Source organism: Balaenoptera physalus, assembly GCF_965194825.1.
Source record: "Balaenoptera physalus genome assembly, chromosome: 13".
Classification (NCBI taxonomy): domain Eukaryota; kingdom Metazoa; phylum Chordata; class Mammalia; order Artiodactyla; family Balaenopteridae; genus Balaenoptera; species Balaenoptera physalus.
The window spans coordinates 67335098-67359641 of NC_138892.1; the positions used below are offsets into that span (position 1 = coordinate 67335098).

The window sequence follows — 24544 nt, forward strand, 5'->3', positions numbered from 1 at the left end:
TGGTGGCACAGTGGTTGAGAATCTGCCTGCCAATGCAGGGGACACGGGTTCGAGCCCTGGTCTGGGAAGATCCCACATGCCGCGGAGCAACTAGGCCCGTGAGCCACAACTACTGAGCCTGCGCGTCTGGAGCCTGCGTTCTGCAACAAGAGAGGCCACGATGGTGAGAGGCCCGCGCACCACAATGAAGAGTGGCCCCCGCTTGCTGCAGCTAGAGGAAGCCCTCGCACAGAAACGAAGATCCAACGCAGCCAAAAAATAAATAAATAAATAATAATTAAAGGTGCTAATAATTAAAAAAAAAAACAACAGCTAAATTTATGTTATAAAAATTAAACAGGGTTGTTGAGTCTTAGTAGTCTGGATAAGTATGAAGCCTCAAGACATCCATATTGATGTAATAAATATACTTAAACATTATTCTGTTTAGGAGAAAGACAGAGACTGATGTCAGTATATTTACACTCATGTGGGAACAGCTCCATATGTCAGCAACTGGAAGACCATCTGTTTGAAAGAGGAAGAGATGGAAAGAAAGTAAAATATCAGAGTGGACATCACCAACTTCTACCAGTATTATGTTTATTCCCGTTTCTACCCACAGCACCTGGGAAAAAAATGGTCTGTTCCCCAAAGAGCATAAGAATATTTGATAAGAACACTAAAGATTTTTACATAATGTTGTTTTTCATTTCTATAAAGCTTTCTGTTTGAAAACACCTGCATATATGTTTTCTCATTTCTAAATTTCTAAGGAAATTGACCTGAATGTACTAAAAAATTTGACACAACAGTGTTCTAGACTTCAACTCAAAATCTAACCAGTCTTATCTAGGTTAACCTCAAATGAATGAGAAGTAGCATACGCACATGCTTGTAAGACTTCCCTGTATTTAAGAGGTGCAAAGATGGAAGCTGTGGGTCCGGTTTGATCAAGAAGGTGCCTCAAAGAGAGCCAGTCATCCAGTCACGTTGCCAGCTTATCCAGACACTGATTCATAATGACTAAAAAGGTCTTACCGTTGAATCAACTGATTCTGATTAGACCAAAACTATGTGGCTGGACAATTTGAGAATTAGTATGAAAATGCCAGCCATCTCAAATCCCAGAGTGTAAGCAAAAGGTAGACCACTTACTGTGGCATCTGGAACATGCATCTTGGTACGTTTGGGGGTCTTCGTGTTTTATCAGTCTCACAGAAAAAAAAAAAAAAATCCAAAGCAAAGCCAAATCAAACCTTCCGAAATCTACCAGCACGTTTGCATGTTTAAACACTGGCTCTGAGAGCAGGTTCGGGGTAAATATGTACCATGTTGCCGTTCAGTTTCACAGGTTGGTTGGTTAATGTTAAACAAACACAGCTTGCAAACCATGTCTTATTACGAGGTTGTTTTCTGAGATTCCATGGGTCAGGGTCAAAACCTGCCATTTTCTAGCTTTTCAACAGCACTAATCAATATTTTAACAGATGAAATAATAGTCTAATAAACAGTGACAATACACTTCCAAAGCAAAAGGTGTTGAAACCAATTTAATTCTATGAGCAATTTTGCTAATGTCGCATTACCCTTATAATCAAACAGCCATAAAAATACTTTTTATGTTTATAATGCTTAAATATCCATTGTCTCATTTTATCCTCACAGTCATAATGGTTCTTATTAGACCCAGTTTTAATGAGAAAACTGAGTTCTAGAATATTTACATGCCTTTATCTACTTTTCAACAAAGACTTATTCAGTAGGTACCATACTAGATTTTGAAGTTAGTGACAATTCCTTAAGTATACACATCTAACAAATACTTACATGTTTACGATGTGTCAGATACTCTTCTAAATGTTCTAGAAATAGGGACTTTTAGTTAATCCTCATAACAGCAGGGTGAGGTAGGCACTATTATTATCTCCTTTTTACAGAGGAGGAAACTGAGGCATGGAGATAGCAAACAACTTGCCCAAAGTCAGATGGTCATTAAGAGGCAGGAATCAGATTTAAGTCTAGGTAGTCAAGGTCTAGAAGCTATAGTAGATTCAGTTCCACTGAATAAGATGCAATGTCTGCTCCTGAGGACTTCAAAATCTGGAAGGGCAGACACATAGACAAATATGCTAGTACAGCATGTAGGCCTAATAGCAAAGCTTGTAGGAAGCAGAGATAGCACAGAGGAGGGAGGGATTAATTCTACTTTGTAAAGTCTCTCAACTAGTAGATAGCAGAATGGGGATCACATCTGAATCCTTGAATTTGGACTCCAGAGTCAGTGTGCTCTCTATTTCATAGGGTAACTCCATGTTTAGTAAAAGAATTTGGAATTACCGTGAGAAAGCAGCAATGCACTTACAGGACAATAGCATATGAACCAAAGGATAAAAGCTGAGTTTTTTAAATAGGGAAAAAAAGCACTGTGGATCCTAATAGATATAATTATAAACATAGATACAAATCTCTCTCTATATGTAACATAGAATGTATAATGTAATATACATGTAGATAACCACAGAACTCTTGTGTATCTCAACTCAACTGTAAAGCTCTCCAGTTTTTCTAAAGCTTGTGGTCGGTCAGAAAAAACAGTGCCAGATGTTCAGAAGTAGAAGGAGAGCCTAAAGGGGGAAAACCTGATGGCATCGTTCTGGGTGTATAATAGGTGTTCAGTGTTTACTCCCTAATTGAATGATTGATTGATTGACTGATAGAAAACAGGAAAGGGAAAGAAAAAAAAAAGACTAAAGGCAGTTCATTTCATTATTCACCTTTTAACTTGGTAAAAATTTTGATAAAGAGAATTAATTAACTCTAAATATTTAGAATTGGAATTTTATGTCAACATATCAGAATTTTATGTCCAATGTGCCTCTAGTGGACAACCACTTTGTTATTTCTTTGATAGCTATGTAAGTGTGGCTACAATCTATTTACATTTCTAAGTTTTGTGGTCCAAACAGTGGCAAAAGGAACTCAATGGGAAGAAAGAAAGAACAGTTTTGCCAGTTTGAACTACAGTCACGTTTATAAGTGTATTTTCAGCACATATGAGATCCTCAATAAATGAATGAATGAATTCCATTTGCTTCTTCCAATGGTCTTGTTGTCACCCAGGAATTATATACTTTTTAGAAGCGAGAAAACAAAGGCCCAGAGAGCTTACTGAGTTGATAGTTCCACAGCTAGTAAGTGATGGAGTGAACCCAAATCTTCAGAATCAAGTGCAAGGCTAAATGTCAGCATAAGGAAAGAGGAAGGCCTTGTTCAGCCATTCAGATTCTTTGGGTGTCAGAGGTTAGAGGGATGAATAGATACAGTTTCAACACAAAAAAGGTGAGCTCCTCTCAGACCTCCTCTGAAAAAGCTGTTAAAAGCCTTAGGCTTCAAAGGAAATGTCCTTTTAAACTTGAAAAAAGGCCACAAGCAAAATTATTTTCATCAATATGATTGTCTTATGCCCATGTAAAAATCAAATTACCCATCATTAAAAAGCAAGTATCAATCTTCCAATTGTTATTTATAATACTACACTAGATACTATAAAAAAAAGAATTAGAGACTATAGATGCTTGCAAATCAGGACATTAATATTACTGAATAAATTACTCATATATAATTTACTTAGTTATCAATCTTTACTTAGATGTATTTTTAAAATAATTAAGAAAAGTTTAAATAGGTTGCAACTTAGATTCTAATTTAAAAAATAATCTTCAAATATCTAGGAATGTGGGAACTCCCTGGCGGTCCAGTGGTTAGGACTCTGCACTTCCACTGCAGGGGGCACAGGTTCGATCCCTGGCTGGGGAACTAAGACCCCACATGCCACGCAGCGTGACCAACAACAAAAAAAAAAAAAAATCTAAGAATAACTAAAGAGTCAAGATTTCTATAGTTAAAAATTCAACTCCTGTAAGTCTTGTAATTAACTCCTTTTTCATATATTTTACATCATTTGAAGCAAAATACCTCATGAACCCAAATTTTTCTGTTCTTAGCCAAATTATAATACAACAAACCTGGTAGTCCGAACACAGAGCAGAGGCCCCAGCCCACTTAAACACGCCAAGGACGCAATGCACTCAAGAATCGCCTCGTGCTACCCTGGTGGTTATTACTGTTTGCAGTAACCTTAATTATCACCATTCCTAACAAAGCACATTTTCTTCACATAGCTGAAACTGTGAGCTCTATGTGGCATTGCTGGGCTGGTCTTTTTTATGAACTCATTTGAACTGAACAGAACAAAGAAAAGACAGGGCCCCCTGACCCCCTGTGTTCCCACCAGTGACTTGTGCAGTCGTGTTTCTCAGCATTCCAGGAACAACAGGCAGCCAGGAGCAGCTTCTTACCTCCTTGCCCCTTCTCATGCTGTCCCTCTGTCTGCAGTCTGCTCCCAATGCCATTGCGCCTGGCCAGCTCCTGTTTATTCTTTCAGTCTGAGCCTAGCTGTCACCTTCTCCAGTAAGTCTTCTCTGTCCTTTTCAAGCTGAGTTGGGTGCCACACTTCTCCGACCCCTCAGTTCCCACGGGCGTTTCACCTGCCACGTTATAGCATCATGACCTACTTAAGCAATGGATTCCCTGCAGATACCAGGGATTCTTGAGAGCAGAGACTGGGTCTTATGTTTCTGTCTGTCTTGCCTGAGCCCCTACCATGAAGCCTGACACATAGGTGTTTAATAATATTTATTGAATGCACAAACGAAGATGACTGCTTACTAAGCTATAATAGAAATTGACTATCTCGCAGCATTATGAGAAAACATTGAGGTTCCAAATATATTTAAAATCCCATTTTTCTCAACAATATTTTGAGATCTCTTAGAGTACCTCTTGCTGATGGGGAAAAAAACCAATCCATCCCTCCAGAACAGACTGGACATGTATAATTTCATCTAGACCCTAAATAACTCATAAGTGCCCGTTCAGAGTTGAAGATTTTTTTAAAGAGAGTTGATTGTTCCTAGTCAAGCACCGAAAATATTCTCACTAAGAATAGAGGTTTAGCTAGTGGCTCATGTCTGGCATTGATTAACAATTGTTACAAAACCTAAGAGAGGAACTCTTTGTTTTTGTTGCTTTTGTTTTTAATAATGTTTATTGTTTTTCTCATAGTGAAAGTAATCCATACTTTTTAAAGGTTATTTGGAAAATATAGATGAGAAAAAAACCATTATCAACATTTTCACAATCTGGAAATATCCACTCTATATTTTGATATGTGTTCTTTCAGGCATTTTTCCCTTTGCCTGAAAAGGGAAATATTATATTATACATATAATATATAAAAAATATATGTTTTTATATATTATATGTATAATTTTAAAAACAACACAGGGAGCATATTACTGTTAGATTTTGTATCTTGCTTCTGAAAACTTATTATAATTATAATTTTCCGATATCCTTATTATTCTTTGAATATTCTTTGAACACATCATTGGTAATTACTGCTTAATATTCCGGGAATGCAGCGCTCTATAAAAGGACTAATGGCTCCTTACATATAGCATGGGCTTTCACTTTACCATCTCACAATTGGCTCTGAGCGTAAGAAGGAACGACTGCATTTTAATATATGGTAGGATTCTCAATTAGAATAATTATTAGAATATTTCTTGTTGCAACCCTTAAATAAATTCTAAAGAATTGTTTTGGATGCACAGATTGAATCAGTACATTTAATAAAGACTTTCATTCAAAATTTATACAGTACCTACTATGAACCAGGCATAACCTAATATTAATAAGGTAAACAAACAAAACAGATTGCTTACAACTAATCTAAATTGGCTGTCTAGACATACTTGAATCCATCCCCAAACCTTGTAAATGTACCATCTGCCCTTCTACTGCTGTCCTGAAGAATAAGGTCAAGACATTTACTTTTTCTGAGTCAGCTTTCCTTTATTTAAAGAAAGATTTGTGCTACCAACTTTATATCCAGCCCTCCAGGAAGTATAATTCCTAACTCATGCAACGCATAAAGAACAAAAAGTTCAGTGAATCTTGTCATGCTGGACACTGCTAGCACCTGTAGCAAAGGACAGTGCATCTGTACAAGCATGCTGCAAAGAGCTCTGACCGCAACATAGCTGGGCCCTGGGGTTGCTTACAGCTCAGCGAGAGAGAGCTCCCTGGGCAGAAACCTGCCCTCTCACTGAGGAGACCTGACTCAGGAAATCCTCTGCATTCCCTGAAAAGTCCATTAAGAAAGGTCAGCATCACTATTATATGTCTTATTCTGCTCAAAAATTCCTTTGAAGAACACTTTATGGTGGACTTGCATTCCTTATTTCAATATACTGGTGAGCCCACCTGAGCATATCTTTTGTTATTAGGGGCACTGATTCGTTTACAGGATGGTTTCATGTCATCACCTTTTCGGAGAGCCCCTTCCCTTTAAAAATTCTACTGTGTGCTCTTCTGTCTCCTTTGCCCTCTATCTCCTCCCAGTCCAGCCAGGCAGCCTATTGGGTCCCAGCTCTAGAAACTGTTGGTTGTCTGAATTCAAGCAAGATGACACCAGATTTACAAAGTCCAATCACTGATGAAATTACAAAAAACAAATGCATAGAAATTGTTCTGGAAGAGAATTTGCTTTGAAAGGAAAGGGATGGGAGAGACTACGAAAGAGAGCGGTGGAAATTAACGTGCTGCTGCCCAAATAGGATGTAATTTTTAAACCATCAATTGCTATTAGTTAGAAAGGCAGTCGACTCAATTTAGCACCATATTAATACTGTATTCTGTATGAAGAACTTAAATTAACAATGTGATTTAGTTATTTAGGAAGTGTTGTTGTAACTTAATCATTATAATCATACATCTCCTAGCAGGGCTATTTTCTCAAGCAGGCATTTTAAAGGATAAGAATCATTCTTTAAGGCCAGCTTTTAAGAGCTCTAATATAACATTTAGAATTTCAGTACATTATTTAAGTCATAATCACCCATAAACCACACAGACCTTGTTATCCTTCTTCACCTTGGTGTATTTGCTTAAGCAGAAGCCTGGAATGAACTAGTGATACCCTTTTCTCTGCATGATTTCCATGTGGGATCAAGAAATGAAATGGACCAGAAAGATCTGAGGTGCTTGAAAGGCAAAATGGAGAGAACAAAATATCATGAACAACATGAGCTGTCTTCTAACTAGTTTTTTTTTTTTTTTTTTTCGTCAGCTAAGGCTAAAAGGAATTTTCTATTTAGGTCTGCGGCCAAGTCAGTAAGTTTGTCAACCTGCACCAAACTTGTTTGCTAATTTTGCAACACAGTGGCTATTCAAACATTTCCAAAATGCTCCATTGTATAACTGTAAAGGTGGTTTAGGCTGGGCTCAAGAGAGGGGGATGCCGTCAACCGAGCAATTTCCTCAGCACACGTGGGTGTTGCCCTTCTCTTGGTCAGGGAGGTTTTTTCAAACAGAAAAGCAGGGCCTCTCCCAGGGGCCAGGGCTGGGCAGCCTTTTGAGGCCTCATATTTGACAGGGTCCCAAATTTAGACTTTTTGAATTTATCATCAAACAAGGCTATTCATTAAGTCACTTGTATTATATTTGTGTTGAGGTGTTATTTTGTGAAATAGGGTCATTGAAAAATGTATGACAATTTAGAAACCCCGTTGAGGATTTTTAAAAAATTTAAAAAGTATATTTGGAGCCTCAAAAAATAGAAGTAGCCTAAGCTTCCATAGATATCTGAGAGCCTCTGCTGAAGGGGAATTAGAAAATTATTCATCTTTATTTCTATGTTTACAATTAATTTGGTATATGGCTTTTGGGGGTCATATTCATATTTTTCTTGTAGTCCTTATTTCTTTTTCTGTAAATTGAGATTAATAATTTCATAACCATGAAGAGAGAGACCTACAGCACGCCTCTGCTTCCCTCACTCTGCAGGAAGGACCTACGTGCTCAGGTCACCTCTAGGGTAACATGAATTCTGCTATTTGAATGATTTACGAAGATTTCTGCAACATTTCTGTATGGCTTTTCTTCTTTTTCTTTTTTGCATGTATTCATACTAAGAGAGATACGATGAAGAATTTGGAGGGCCAAAGAGTGACATCAAAAAAGATCACAAATGCTCTTCATCACTCTAAGCCTGAAACCCAAAAGCCAGAGAGTAAATCCTATGTTAAAAAGAAGTAATCAAAATCTTGTTCCTAACTGCAGCTGTGCTAGCGTTTTCCATTTCTAGGAGTGATTTGGTCAGACAGACGTTTACCTATAATACTATAAAAAAAAAAAAGAAAAGTTGGATTAATGCACATTTTGTCCGTATTTGGAAGCACTAATATTGGCTGTTGGATAAGAACAGACCTATAATCTTGGAAACTGATCTACTTTATCAGATTTTGAGCTTACAAATCTAAAGCCTGGAAATGATAAAATTCTCTTCTTGGAAATTAAGACATCATAAAGACACAGAAAACTTAAAAAGAAACAGAAGCAAGGAAAAAGGTAGGTGACCTAAAGGGAAATTGAAGTAAGAGCAAAGAAAAGTAAGTGAGTACAGATAGAAAGGCAATACAAAATTATTAAAAATTAGGTCATTTTGTTTCTTAGTTGTTACTGTTTCTACCCATCTTCTTCCAATTTGACTATAACCACACTGTATTTCCAAGTATTATTTTGTCCCATGACTAAAATTAGAAATTTGGGTACAGTCCTGATGAGAACAAGAGGTTACCTTTCCCAGTGTCATTGAAAAATGCCATGATGATCTGGCTAAGGGATTGTTTTTTTAATTGTTGACCAATTTTAACTTTATCCAGCTGAAATTTCCCTTCGAAGAAATCGATGAAGGTAGAAATTTGAAACAAGATGAGCAATGCTTTTAAGTATGGGCAAGAAAAAAAAACCTGATTCAATGCATGGATGTGATCTGAATCAGTTTATTTTTGAGTCAGCAATTTTGTACTTTCAAGAGATAACATATTGGGATATACATTCTAGGACCTTCTCTGTACTATTTGAAAATAATAACTACAGATTAATGGGAGGGGTCCTGAAATGGGTGAGTTACCACCATATATTCTCCTTCTCTATGTAAAGAAATATGAAGATTTTATTGCAAGTTTCTTATTTCTCATAGAATGATCACATAAAATTCACAGTATGTGTTGTGAGCTAGTGAAAGTGATAAATGGAAACAGTAGTACAAGAAAGAGTCAAACTACCACTGACCCCACTTTAAATCCTTTCCATCTGCCTTCTGTTCTGCCATGATTCTCAGACAGGCAAATATCACCAAAGCCCTGCCATCAATCAACCTCCTCCGCATCCTCCTTGCCCCTATCTCTAGCTCCACCCTATCATCCCATCTTATTTCCTTCCCTGCTGATTCTATGATTTTCTTCAGAAGCCTTCAAGAGATTCTGATCACAAAAATCTGAGTCCCAAGATTTAACGCCTTTTACAGCCTGGACTATTCCGTTCTATTCCGTTTTGCTCTGAAAAGTCTCTGCTGCAGCCAGACTACTTTTCACTGTTGCCAGAATATGCTTTTATCATGTCTACAATCTGCATCCAGGATACCTCTCCCTTTCCTCTCTACCCGTTGGAATCTCACCTGGACGGTAAGACCCTCTTCTAGGTCCTTAGGCTCCCTGAAGTCGTCTTGGATGGCCTCAGCCCTTGGGGACTTTTCATCTTCTGGAATCCTATGGCATATGGTGCAATTCTGCTAATATTAATCATGTTATAATTTGGGAAGCCAGGTATCCCTTTAAGTGGACATATTTTACCACCTGCAAACTACCCCCCTATCCTGACCAAGTTTCATATACCTGTTCTTGGTGGCACTTATATGAACTCCTTATGTGAAGGACTTGCTTCATTATTCACTACCCACATATTTTTCATTTTATTCATTTCATTTTCATTTTATTCATTTTTTAAAATTCTGTACATATTCTGGTCCATTACCTCTTTGTACAGTGATGCTTGAACCAAATCAGAACCTAACAGAATATATAGCATTTGCACTTTTTAAAAATCAAAAGAGAATAATCTATTACCAAATATATATATGAAATCACATTATGATATGATTTTAAGAAATGTTCAGGACATGAAACTATAATGTTTAAGTCTGTATTTTCCTTTTGAAAGGAAAGTTACTGTGAGTTTTGTCAAGACCAGACCATACATTTCTTCATTAATTTTTGCATGTCTAAACATGCCAAATATCTAAGGGAAAAATAGTTAAATAACAAAAAAGTTCCTAAGTCATTTTAATTCAGCCAACTTTTGTCAAATTAGTTTTTGTATGTGTGTATTTGATTTTTGAGTCAATGTTAGGAAAGTTCTGTGATAAGAATTTTGCAATTAGAGTAGGTTCTAAAGAAATATGAAAAGACCCTTCATAGAAGTCTCTTATGTGTACATTTAATTTTAATCCAACATGCTAATTTGCTATAATTATTTAGTGAACTTGAAGATCAGAATTATATGGAAGCCAAAGCTTAAAATTTTAAGAGAAATAAAGCTGTAGGTGTTTATACATTTTTCTCCACCCTATTTTATATGAAGATACAGTATGAAATGGATTTCCACTATTAAATGGACTTTTACTAGAATACAAGTATTTCATTTTCTAACAATTAGTGCAGGTTTTTGCTTTCTTAATTTTATACTCATCTGGTAACTTTGCAAACAGAAGGAAATCTTAAGTTGGAAAGATTATAATTAAATGATGGAAGTAATTTGAAAAGGAATATTCTTTAAATTTATCTGAAATTAAAATTAGTGTATTTATTATCAATTTTCCCCTAGACCGTAATAATTTTTATCTGATAAGGGGCAAAACTACAAGGTAACTCTGAAAAATAAAGAAGCAGCTAACTAAAAGACAAATGAATGTAAACATACCATGATAAAGTTAATAGACCAAATGGGCACATTTAAAATGGAAAAGAGAAATGGATAACTGGACGTTTTGTTTAATGTTTAATGTCTTGCATCAACTTAAGAATTTCCTACTCAAAGAACAATGTTTAGTCGGTTTTTTTTTTTAGAAATAGGTAATTGACACAACTGTTGCAATCTAGCATTCCTTCTGATTGGTTATCAGATAGTTTATCCACGTTATAAATATTAAAAAGGCAAAGAGCCCTTAATTCTGGATTGATTTTTTAATCTGTTTTTCTCACCTCACTTTCAGAATGTCTGCTTTATATATTTTCATAACAGAATGAATTATTTGCCAACATATTTGAACTCTTCCTCTAATATGTGGAAAGCCAAGTAGATTTTTTTGAAAGGGAGAAAATGTCTGTTTAGAAATTCTTTAAAAACTCCAAATAGTGTTTTGCTTACTCAGCACACTGCCTTTGAAATGGTAGCAGAGGCTGACAGGGCTTATGATTTCCAACCTCACAGCACCTTGAGTAACTTGGTGTTGTTGGGAGTGTCTGTTATTCTATAACATTTCCTCTGAATAATATCGACAATTCAAAAGAAAATAACTCTTTTGCTATTCAATTAATATTGTCTATGCATTCTGATTACAATATTCATTAAGCAGTCTGACTCAGTTATTCTGGTATTATTTTACTTTTACTTAAGTAAGTTCATAAAACTGTTGAAAAATTAACATTTTGAGATTTATCAGTCAACCAACCTATAGAATCTTGATACAGAATGACACCAATCAAGAAAAAACTTTCAGTTAGTGAGTATTTTGTTGCATAAAAGCCAAAATTCTAAAAGCAAATAGAAATTGGTGTAACTGATGTTTAATCCAAATGTACAACAGTAAACTGATTTAGCTTCTCTTTTTTTTAAGAGCTGACGCAAGTTGGACGGAGGGAGGTGTTGGGGTGAGGTGGTGGTGGTGATTGGCTTGTCTAGTTCACTCCCACTGGTCTTTAAATCATTGTCTAGATCCCCAAAGGTTCACATAAGTCACCTCTGCAACAGGGGTCTGCCATTCCAAACAATTCCGGAAAGATTGCACAGGACTGGATAAATAATTAAGGTAAAGCTGTTTTTACATGAAAATTTGCAGTGTTAAAATAATGCTTCCTTTCTTCTTTTTATAGTATTGATTATTTATTACAAATTAAAATGTTTGAAAATACTACTTGGGTAACTTTTTTTTTTCTCATTAAAAAAAGATCAATTCAATATAATGTCAGACATTGAAATTATTTACCCAGATCCTGATTGCAGTTTTCTTTTGCAGATAATTTTAGGTGGATAATAGAAAAGGGAAACATTGCAAAACCAGCAGGTAACAAGTGTTTAGTTATTTACATTTCCTGGTTAATCACTCTGAGGAGCCAACTTAATTTGTCTTAGGAAGATGTATAATGTTTGAGAAGTGCATTCTCAGTGTTATAACATTAAAGATTTTCTTTATCTTGAAAGCAAAAACACCCACAAAAACTTAGTCTAATCAAAGAAGGAACATCACATCACTGCAGCAGATGTGAAAGGCTAAATGTTAGGGCTGCATCATCGTCAAATGAAAAACAAAAGTTGTGTCTTACCTTGTCTTCTTATGTAACCATTTTAGTGAAGGAGTATTTTTGCAGCAAATTTACTAGAAGAAACCGGGAGATTGAATAGAATATAAGCAAAGCTTTGGATTTGGCAGGACTGGAATCATTAAAAATTTGAGCTCTATTTCTCAAATTTATTAATCAGATGGGGAGAATTCTCAATGGATTTAAGTATCCTTGTATTTTGAGCTTCTTACAGAATGTATGGTGATTATTTTAATTAAATGCACAGGCGATAACAAAACTGAGTGTTTTATAACTCAGTGAAAAATATTTGAAATGATATATATCATATTCATGGGCAACTTGTTGGATGAAAGAATTTTTATTTTTGATGAACTAAAGAAATTTAGGTATGTTTCCTGTAAAAGATGGCCATTTATTTTACAGGCCAAGATCTTCTATTTGTTCAGATTTATATTTAGATAATGTTTTGCGATTTTCTGGAAAGTCTTTATGTTTATACTCCTAGGAAGTATATCAGTAACTTTTAAGTACTGAGAAATGTAGTTTTGAGAGCTAAACTGTTGAGTATTCTTTAACCATGTTATACAGTGTGCTTTATGGGTTATTGAAGCTATTATTTTTAATACATGAGTTACTTTAAAGAAAGTAAAAAAAAATTATTTTCAGAAGAAAAAAAGTAACTCTGGGGGTGGTCCAGTATCTATTATATAGAATGTAGACATTTTGGAACTTAGTGTATGCATAATTTATGACAGATTATTAAACATCATGTATTAACATGGATAGCATAAACAGTTCACTACCTTAATTTCATATATGCTACATATTGCTGTTCATTTCTGGAAACAAACTATTGTTTGGGAAAATAGGAACTAAAATTTATGCAGGAATTTCAGATATTTCTTAACATTTAAGATGACTGGAGAATCTATGTCTTTTTCTAAGAGCAGAGCTAGAAAATTTGTAAGCAAAATAATGTATTCAGATTTTATGAATAATCCTTTATACCTCATCAAAGGGCTGCTTTAATTATTATATTAGCAAGCATGTAATATTCTTAGCAAAGGGACAAGACCTCAGCATAAGGTTATTTCCTTTAACTTTTCGAGTTCTCCCTTGATATTATTTCTAAGCTATGTCTAAGTAGAGGAAGGGAATGAAAAATGCTAAAATATTATCACCAGCAATAGGAAGTAGTCAAGTGAATATGGTCCTGCTATTATTGGCAGTTTCTTTTCTAAGACGTACATCAGACTGAATGACAGTGGATGCTTTTATGGAAGCTAATTTCTGTGAGAAATCATGCCGTAGGCTAATAAGCCATCTGAATATCAGTGTGTGACTAGAATGGCATTGTTGGGGAAATTGTTTAAGAGAATTTCACATAAAGGTAATATTAGGTTTATTTCATTGTCAAACCTATGTTCATTTATCTAAGATATATTTTGGATGTGGATTTAAATCAGTTCCTCAGATGCAAGATAATTTGGCTTTTAGAAGCTGCAGGACCAGCTACTTCCTGCACACTCAACCAAAGTGTAAAATCTGCCACCTAAACCTAGATTTCAGAGTAGATTCATCAGAACTGGGCTGGCATGAAAGACAAAACAAATAGCGATGGTGGGAAATGCTAGCTCCTTTTTCACTTTCACTTATCGGGTAAAATAAATGCTTATAAATAATGTTACAAAGAAATGTTATACATAATGTTTAATAACTAGAAATTGGATACAAGGAATCAGCTATTTAGGACATCTGGCTGGCTTAATAAATATGATGAAAAAAAGTCTTCCAAATGGTGATAGTGTGCCAAATACTTTTGTTTCAAGTTTTGATTTTGCACCTTCATGAATGAGTGAAGTTAAATGGCAATGCAGAAGACCACTGCACCGGAATATCCAGTCTGTTTCTGCAGAATCTCCTTTGCAGAGAAACTTAACTTCATTAGCTAGAAAGGCTAGACTACCAAAAGTTCTGTCAAACCAAATCTGATTTCTCTTTTAGAAGAATTTTGAACATTCTTTGTCTAACAAAGCTGTTCTTTCTCTTGGGAACCAGAAGGAAACATTTCTATTTCACTTTGAAATATTAACCTATAAAGCTATAACAAGAATGTGTACTTGTATCTATAAAGGAGATCATATAAAGTTGCCTTGGTCTTATGAGAATGTATCACCAGGCACTGTGCTAGATGATGGGAATATGTATATATAGTCTACAAACCTGGCCCTGTTCCCACCTTCGTGAAATTTTTCACCTATTGGAGGAGACAGTTATTTATCAAATAATCATACAACTAAAAGTGTAAGTGCAAAGTGTAATAATTATTGTGAGGGAGAGGAGACCATACTCCATGGAGACATCCATACTCTAGATGTCGGGCCTCTCTGACCATGTGGCATTTAAAGATTTTCAGGTTCTTTTAGTTAACTTTGGGAGACACTTGGGGTAAGAATGCAAGGAAGGGCATTCCAGGCAGAGGGAACAGCATGTTAAAAGGTCCTGAGGTGGCGGTGAAGAAATGAAAGAAGCCCAGTGTATCTAGTGAGTAAGGGAGGATGTGATTCAATACAGGACTAAAGAGCTCTGTCTGGATTAAACTATGTAGAGCCTTACAGCTTATTAGGAAATTTGACTTTATTCTGAGAAGTGTTGAGAAAAATCATTTTGGGCCCTTTAGTAGGTAGTCATTTGGAATACCATAATGGTCATGGAGAGAGAAGTAAATGAATTTTAAATAAATGTTGCAAGAAGGATTGATAGGACTTGGTGATCATTGAACAGGGGAGGGGGGGTTCAGGACAGAGAATTGGAGGTGTCAATAGTGACAGCCAGATTCCACTTATGAGCACCTCTTATGAGGTGCCATGTACTGAGATGGGGAGCAGCAGAAGAATCTATGGGTATGAAAACTATATTATATTATATTATATTATACTATATTATATTATATTATATTATGTTATATTATATTATATTTATTATTATATTGTACTATGTTATATTACTATATTTTTCAATCACAGCGTTTGCCAACATCATTCTTTTCTAGCCTCCCCAGGCAGTGATTCACTGATTTGTTCAAAACGTATTTACTCAGAGAGAAAAGTAAAAGTTATAATATAATAGTTGTTCAAACATCTGTTTTCTATACTAAACAGAATTCATCAGGTGCAGGGATTCTGTCTTATCCATGCTCTGTCTTTCATAGTTTCTGGCTCATATTCAATTCTCAGTATTTGTTGAATAAATAAATACCATCTTTAAAATACCTCCATATTGATTAAACATGTGATTAAGTTTTAGCAATTATGCTGTCGTCTAAATGCTTCAAAGGATGTACTTTGTGCTGCAGGCAAATGACTCAGAGTATCTAGTTTCTCATCATGTTCTAATTCTTTTAAAACTGTGCTTTTAGCTATTGTTCCCTTAAAATAGGTAATAGAATTTTCAGAGCTAAAGACACGAGCTATGAAAATGTGTTCCAACTTTTGTGAGATGTCCCTTGACTGGGACCAATATTAGGTTTGGGGGCCAAGGTCTTAAACTACTATTTCATACTTCATGGGATCTATCTTACCATCTTCAAAAGAGAATGAAATAAGTGTTTTATATATGGTGAAAATAGTATAAGATTAGGTTTCAATTTTCTTATTTGTGAAGGAGTACCTACCTTGCTTACAATGTTGGTGAGAGTTTGAGACCTGTAAGGTCCTCTAACTGCTTATGGTAAATTATATGCGTGTGTGGATATTCATATGAAATACTATACACATTTGCATGCAGATGTAGGCAGTAATTAAATTCTGATGATTGGGAGAGGGAAGAGGGATTTAAATTTATTGAGGGCTTACTACAAACCAAACTTTGCCATGCATAATATCATTTAAACCCTCACAATGCTTTATTCTCATTTTGCATGTGGGATGACAGAAAGTCAGCAGTTAGTTAATTTGGTCAGGACTTACAACCAGTTCTATTTCTCACCAAAGCCAGATTTTCTGTTCCCTGTCTGGGCTTTAGTTCTCTGTAGTAGAGACAGCAGCACAGAGGTGGTGTAGCATAGAGGATGCTTAACCCCTCTAGACTTTCATTACCTCATCTGTAAAATGGGAATAAGAACAAAAATAGTACTTACCTCAGTAGGATGCTGTGAGAATTAAATGAGTTGATAGATGTGAAGTCCTTGTAATAATGTCTGGCATGTAGTAAGTACCATAAGAGTGTTTGACATTTTCTCTTTTGTTTTTAACCCTGGGATTAACATTGCTTAATGTGAATGAAATTAATGAGGTTCCTATGAATAAGTACAGTGTGAAATAGACTTTAGCTGAAGTCCCCAGGACTGCTGACATATATACTCCTGTAATCCCCCAGAGGGATTGACTAAACAAATCGTGGCATGCAGGAGGGGGAGATCATTCCAGGCACAGTGACCTGAATGTGCAAATGGCCTGAGGTGGCAGAGAACTTGGGAAGTCCCTGAAATGGAAAGGAGGCCAGAGTAGCTAGTACAGCGAGGTGGGGAGAGTGTGGAAGGAATGAAGCCAGAAGTGAAGGGACCATGTGGAACCTTGTGGGCATGCTGAGAATCTTAGACTTTATCCTAAGAGTAAAGTGAAGACAATAGAAGGTTTTATGCAAATAAATGACATGATCTAAGTTTTGTTTTTAAAAGATCACTCTGGATGTTGTGTGGGAAATGAATGAGGAGGGAGAAAGTAGGCAAGAAAGGACTCAAGGCATCAATTACAATTGTTGCAATTGACAATGGAAGAAATGATGGTCGCTTGGACAAGACTGATGGTGTAAGAAAGGGAAAGAAGTAGCCTAATTTGAGAAATTGTAAAATCAACTATAGCTTCCCTGATGGTGCAGTGGTTGAGAATCCACCTGCCAATTCAGGGAACACGGGTTCGAGCCCTGGTCTGGGAAGATCCCACATGCCGTGGAGCAACTGGGCCCGTGAGCCACAACTACTGAACCTGTGCGTCTGGAGCCTGTGCTCCGCAACAAGAGAGGCCGCGATAGTGAGTGGCACGCGCACCGCGATGAAGAGTGACCCCCGCGCACCGCAACTAGAGAAAGCCCTCACACAGAAACGAAGACCCAACACAGCCAAAAAAAAAAAAAAAAAAATCAACTAGGCTTTGGAAAAGGCTGCCTGTAAGGGATAAAAAAATTTATAATAGAAGACTGATATTTCTGATTTGAGGAGCTGGATAAATGGTGACAACATTCTTTGGAGTGGAAATATTGGAAGAAGGGGAACGTCACAGGTTAGATTTTTAGACACATTGAATTTAAACTACCTTTGAGACATTCAAGTGTATATCTGGACACTTGGAACTAGAGATCACAGTAGATGCCTGGGCCAAAGCTGTGACTTGAGGAGTCCTTGGTTTATGAAGCTTTGAGAGTAGATTAAAATAGGGGGGCTTATGACCTACCTTTGAGGGATTCAAAGAATGAAACTTCAAACAAAATGGTACTCCTTAAAAGAACAAAACCACAAAAGTTCTGTAAAATAATAGCAGTGTCAAAAACAAATGGAAGTTTTAAGAATTCCTAGAAGCCAGGAAGCAGATAGCACTGGAAAACCTGTGAAAGAGAAAAGGAACTGGGATAAAACAGGTAAATGGGTTTTTCCAGAAGGACCCCAGTAGCGGTTTCAAGTTAAGTCAATATATACAAAGAGGAGGCGTGAATCACCAACAACCAATGACCAGCTGTTCACCAGGGAACCTTGGTTTGGACTCTTGGTCTGTTTGGGCTGCCTCTTTTGCCCAAAGGATAAGGCTGTAATCTAGTCTGAAAGAGAGCCTGAGAATGGACTCTATAATAAATATCAGGGCCTCCACAGCAGGCAAAAAGGGATAACAAGCAGGAATGTAAGCTCCACCAAAAGGGGAAAATACATCACTGTGTTTTTCTTCCAGAGGCACCTCGCCTACAGTGCCAGCTGTGTCTGTGAGTAGGGACCTGCAGGTGCTCTGCACACAGACCGGGTGCATAGACTCCACTTACCCAGGACCCACAAGGGAGCAACCCATCAGTGTAATGAGCCTGCAAGATTTCAGAGAAACCCCAAGGACCAGCTTTCTAAGTTAACCAATATATTCTTCATTCACAAATATGAACAGACAACCTAGGATCGCTAAGAGTTTAAGGAAAACCAGGCATATGGCAGAGAAGAGGCCAAGATTAACCAACAGAACAACTCCAGAAAAAAAGGCGTAATTTAGGGGACAAAAAGAGCTTTTGGAAACTTCTAATCAATAGCCTTAGAAAGGATTGAGTAAATACTGCATCTGTGAAACAAACAAAAAAAGATGTTATGAAAAGAGAGGAAGAGACTGAACAGATTCTCAGAAATTAAAAACATGAGTGTGAAAAATAATTAGTGGGCAGGTTGAAAAATAAAATGGGTACAGCTTAAAAGTAAACAAGGTTTTTCTACTCTACTCTTAATACTTTCTTCTGATACCAAAAGTATGGGGTTTTCTCACACTGACAAATTCTCCCACACCAGCTGGAGTCCTACAATTCAGTCAGTTCTGACACTATTTCCCGGAATCAGCATCAGATCCCACAGGTTAAGGGCTCAGTCCCACAAGATTGCCTCCACTTCAGATGCAACGGCAAGTCCAGACCTCCTGTACTTCTGGCCAGCTGGCTATAAATCAGATTTAATAATTTTCTAGAATTGCTCACAGAACTCAGGAAAACAGTTTACTTACTAGATTACTGGTTTATTATAAAAGGATATAATTCAGGAACTGCCAGATGGCAGAGATGCATAAGACAAAGTATGAGGGGAAGGATCTCAGAGCTTTCATGCCCTTGCCTGGTGCGCTACCCTCCTAGCACCTCCATATGGTAACCAATCCAGAAGCTCTCCAAACCCCTTTAGTTAGGATTTTTTTATGGAGGCTTCATTAACTAGGCATGACTGATTAACTCACTGGCCATTAGTGAGTCCCCACCCACTCTCCTCTTCCAGGTGGTTGAAAGTGGGACTGAAAGCTCCAACTCTCTAATCACTTGGTTGGTTCCCCTGGCAACCAGTGCCCCCATCCTTAGGGGCTTTACAAAAGTCACTTCATTACGGTAAACTCAGGTGTGGTTGAAAGGGTCTTGTTATGAATAATAACAACAACAAAAACCCCTTTATCATTCCAGAGCTATTTCAGCAACGGGGGACAAAACCCAAATATTAATTTATTGTATTATATTTGGAGCTCTGTGCCAGGAATGAGGATGAAGATCAAATGTATATTTATTATTATATCACAATGTCACACAACTGAAGATCAAATTTGTTATTTTGGACATTGAGGAACTATCCCTGAACATTGAGTAATAAAGAGATGGGAAATAAAGAGAAAATCTTGGCAATAGAGATCAAGTGGTCCAATACATAACTAATACAAGTTTTAGAGGGAGGAAACAGATTTAAAATAGTAGAACATTTTCATGGTCGGAAGAAAGACACAAGTCTTTTCAATGAATGGGCTCTCCACGTGTGATGTAAGATGAATTTTTAAAACTACTCACATCTAGTTACATCCTGGAGAAATTTCAGATTGTGATAAGGATCCTAAAATCCTCCAGAAGAAAAAAAATCAAAGAAATGAGACTCTGACTGATCAGTGGAAGCTAGAAGTCAAGAGACAAATGTCTTCAACGTTATGAAGGAAAATGATTTTGAATCTAGAATTCAAACAATCAAAAAAGTTTGAGGGCAAAGTAAAGACATTTTCCAACATGACACAACTCAGAAATTCTGTTTACAAACATGGACCTATTGTGTGAAAAAAAGTTATTCAAGGCAGTATTTCAGCACAATGCAAAATGAATTGAAGAAAGGAGATGGCATGGCATTCAAGAAACATTGGCAGCTGAACAAGACCCAGAGGATGGAGGAGGAAGCCATTCAGAAAGTAAAAGAGCATGGATAATTTGCATTTAAAGGTTTAGTAATATAGGATTATATTTCCTTTATTATGTAGTCAAATATACCATAGGTTCTTTGGGCATACTATTTACACAATAATAATGTTGTAAATGCTGATTATTCATTTTTAGTGTTCAGAAACATCCTTTAGATAAATTATGATTTGTTTTACAGAATAGGATGAAATTATTATGCATCCCAACATTGTAGAAGTATTTCATGAACTGAAACAATTAAGAGGGTGGGGGAAGGAATTAGGAGTATAGAAAGAAGTATGCTAATTTCCTTATCCTTCCTAAGTGTCAGTCTAGAGTTGATAAACCAAGTCAGAGAGGTTTCAGTGAATAGTTTAAATTTAGAATGACTAACTTTAAATGAAGAACTAAAAACAGTAACTGTCATCAGTGATTGCTACTGGGAAGTGAAACTGATACTGTGTGATGCTGAGAGAAGCCTTTGTACTCAGTTAATACAAGTTTCTCTTTTTTAACTGTATGTGTGTCTTACTTCTATTCTCTCTAGTGCTTTTAAGATTTCTCTCTTCATCTTTGATGTTATACACTTACACTACCTCATATTAATGAATATATTCATTTTTCTTCCTCTTGCTTGAAGTACTGTGTGTTTTTTTAAATCCTGAGAACTACTATCTTTCTTTAGTTCCCAGCAATTCTTTGCCATTATGTCCTTTTTGTCTCTCCCTAGTCTCATAATTTTCTCATATTAGAATAACTATTAGGGTATGTTTAACCTTCTTTTTCTCATTTTTCTTCCCCATGTCTCTTAACTTCTTTGTATTTTTCTTTCTTTCTTTGTGATATAATTTGAGTGATTTCCACTGATCTATCTTCCAGTTTCATTACTCTCCCTTCAGCTGAGTTTTTTATATGACTATATATTTTATTTTTAGAATTCTTTTTTTGGCTGTGTCTCAAACTAGCCTGCTTTTTTTTTTTTACCATGTTCTTAATCTGTGGATGTTATTACTTATTTTGAATCTTTTATTACTTTTTATTGTATTAATTTTAAAGTCCATTTTAAGTTACTTTGCAGTTTGTAGTCACTCAGGTATGAATCTTATTATTTCTTGTGCCTGCTGACGCTCCTAATGAGTTTCCATGTGTGATTTGTAACTTTTGTGATTTGGGGTGTGAACTCATGTTGAGTGTGAGTTGTCTTTCACAGATGTGCTGCTGCAGCACTGGATTGTAGAGGCCTTCTCATGTGGCTGTTTCATATTTGTCAGGGGATTTGTGGATTCCATGAATTCTGGAGCAATTTTTATGTTAGTTTCTCTGCTCAGGATTTCCTTACCAAATGGGTAGTGCATGTTCCAGAACCACACATTCCAAGAGTGATAGTGTTTCTCCCGATATAATGATTCAACAAGAATTTCAATAGTAAAAATTTCAGAACGTTAACATTAATGGATTCATAACATCTTTTTTTTTTTTAATTAATTTATTTATTTTATTTATTTATTTTTGGCTGCGTTGGGTCTTCCTTGTTGCGTGAGTGCTTTCTCCAGTTGTGGTGAGCAGGGGCTACTCTTCGTTGTGGTGTGTGGGCTTCTCATTGCGGTGGCTTCTCTTGTTGCGGAGCACGGGCTCTAGGCGCGGGGGCTTCAGTAGTTGGGGCACGAGGATTCAGTAGTTGTGGCTTTTGGGCTCTAGAGCGCAGGCTCAGTAGTTGTGGTGCATGGGCTTCATTGCTCCACAGTGTGTGGGAACTTCCCGGACCAGGGCTTGAACCCTTGTCCCCTGCGTTGGCAGGCGGATTCTTAACCACTGCGCCACCAGGGAAGTCCTCATAGCATCTTTTAACACAGTGCCAGTCCACCCCTTTTCACTTTACAGTTGAGGAAAATGAGGTCAAAAAAAGTTAAATAACTTGTGCTGAAATCCAATGAATTAAAGGCAGAGCAGAGCCTAAAAGCTGGACCCCTTTCTTGTTAAAGTGCATTTCAACTTTATATAGATGGTGACTCAGGCTGATTCAAAGATAAACCTGTACTTGCTTTTGTTACTATTCTTAACTTTGGCTTCATGATCCAAGTGCCTGGAAAGTGGCTCCCTGAGGCTGATCCTACCCTGTGTTGCATGTTATCAAGCATTTTGGTGGTGTTAATTCTTTCATGCCCAATTAACAAATTAAAGCAGTAATTTTTTGTGTTACTGCTGGTAGAAACACTGGTAGTTTCTGCCTTGGCAGATCTTCCTTTATCAGCAGTTTACTATGGTCGCCCTTTTAAGTCATGCAATCTGCTTACAAATAGCTAAAGCTTCTTAAAGACTGCTGCCATGTCTTAAGATTTTTTTTTTTCTTCCTACAGTGACTAGCAAAGCACCTGCCACACATAGGCATTCTATAAATACCTGCTGATTTGGCAATTTATTAAGAATTTTCCTTTTTCTCTTCCATTTTCTTTTTTTTTTGTATTGGGTAATGGAACCTTTGGGGACTTGTTTATGTGAAGTTTTCAGGAGTTTACTTCCTTTCCATGATTTTACAGAGAAAATACACAAATAGGTGACTAGTGTTTATTTATCTAATTTAAAGTAAATTATAATGATTTATTTTGTGTTCTGTTTGCAGAACAGAGTGTTCTGAACATAACTCCAAGTAGAAGAGCCTCAAGCTGAAGGTACAGTATCTTGTTTACACTGAAGGAGCTTGTGTGTGGACAAGAAAGCGCTGACAGCTCAAATGGATCCCATGGAACTGAGCAATGTCAACATCGAACCTGATGATGAGAGCATCAGTGGAGAAAGTATTCAAGATAGCTACACCGGGATGGGAAATTTAGAAAAGGCAGCAATGAGCAGGTATGGGGTTAAAATGACCAGGTTCCATGGAAAAATAAGAGATGTTTATGGACATGGAAAACAAGGTTTTTGTTGGGAAAAATTGGATTTAGTACCTATTTGAGAGATAACAATGACTTTGTTGTTAACACATTAACTCTCTGATCCTGAAGTACACATTATTATATTATTATTGTATGTCAATCCTTTGTGTGATTAATTTAGAATTGCAGTTACAGTGTTCTTGTCCCTATTAATAATATAGAATAATTTAAATGATATTAGCCTATCACTTCTGTTACCTTTTGGACTATTCTCTCAGACTCCTCTTCCTCTGACTGCCCTGTAATTGTTGCTACATCTCCAGAGTTCTGCGGGGATTCTTCTCTGGCTAAAAGTGTCCTATGAGCAAGCTTATTCACAGCCATCAGGCTTCACCCACTGAACATATGCCATATCTTCCGCCTGTTCCACTTCTATTTCAACTCACAGATGTGTTTACTACACATCTCTGCTGGATGACTCATGTGTCTGAATTGCCTCATTGATAAAGTCAAACTTGTAATGTCTAATATTGAACTACTGCCATTCCCTTCAAAATCTGCCCCTCCTCGAGCAATCCCATCTTGGTGAAAGTCATCACTATCATTCAGGAACTCAATCAAAGGATGTTTGGTGTCAACTTTGACTCATCCTTTCCCCGAAACCGCACATCCAATGTTCAACTATATCTGGTTGGTTCTACCTCATTAATATTTCAAATCTACCCACTTGTCTGTACCTATTCTATTGCCATCTTACTATAGGCCCTCATCATCTGTCACCTGTCTACTAGAACAGCCCTGATTTGTCTTCCTGTCTTATATTTTGCTCTCTTCCAACTAGCCCTTCACATCCCTTGCAAAAGTAATCTTTTACAATTGCAAATTGACTTATGTTCCATCCCTGGGTAAACCCTTTCAGTGGTTCCCCATTAGCTATAGGAGAAAGATTAGACTATACACACATTGCTTGGCATATAAGGCCTTTCATGATCTGGCCCTCATCTAGCTCTCCTGTCCATCTCTTGCCCTGCTCCCTGTTGATACCCTCTTTTCTAGCCTTGTCAAACCAATCAGAGCTTCTGTTCCTTCATTAACTCTGCTCTGTGTGGCTGGAATGACCTTTTTTTTAGTGTTACCCACTTACCTTCCCCTTTTTCTCTATTGACTGCACTCATCCTTCAAGACTCAGCTCAATGTTAGTTCTCCTGTGAAGCCTTCCCCCAGTTAGAAGTGACCACCCCCTGCTTTGTGTAACCTTTCCCTGCCCAGATG

General features: G+C 36.8%; 1 protein-coding gene across 6 annotated transcripts in view; it reads left to right on the plus strand.

Annotated features, from left to right (window-relative positions):
- Positions 1–24544, plus strand: part of SLC38A4 (solute carrier family 38 member 4) — a 69063-nt gene that overhangs the window by 16131 nt on the left and 28388 nt on the right. For 2 of the 6 annotated variants that reach the window (XM_082421731.1, XM_082421733.1), the window contains exon 2: positions 23020–23249. In XM_082421731.1, coding sequence (XP_082277857.1) covers positions 23131–23249 — 119 coding nt within the window. In that variant the 5' untranslated portion in view covers positions 23020–23130. Of the gene's footprint in view, positions 1–5312; positions 11975–12181; positions 12230–23019; positions 23250–24544 lie in introns of those variants that run through there. The other 4 variants (XM_082421732.1, XM_082421735.1, XM_082421734.1 and 1 more) reach the window with 4 other exon arrangements.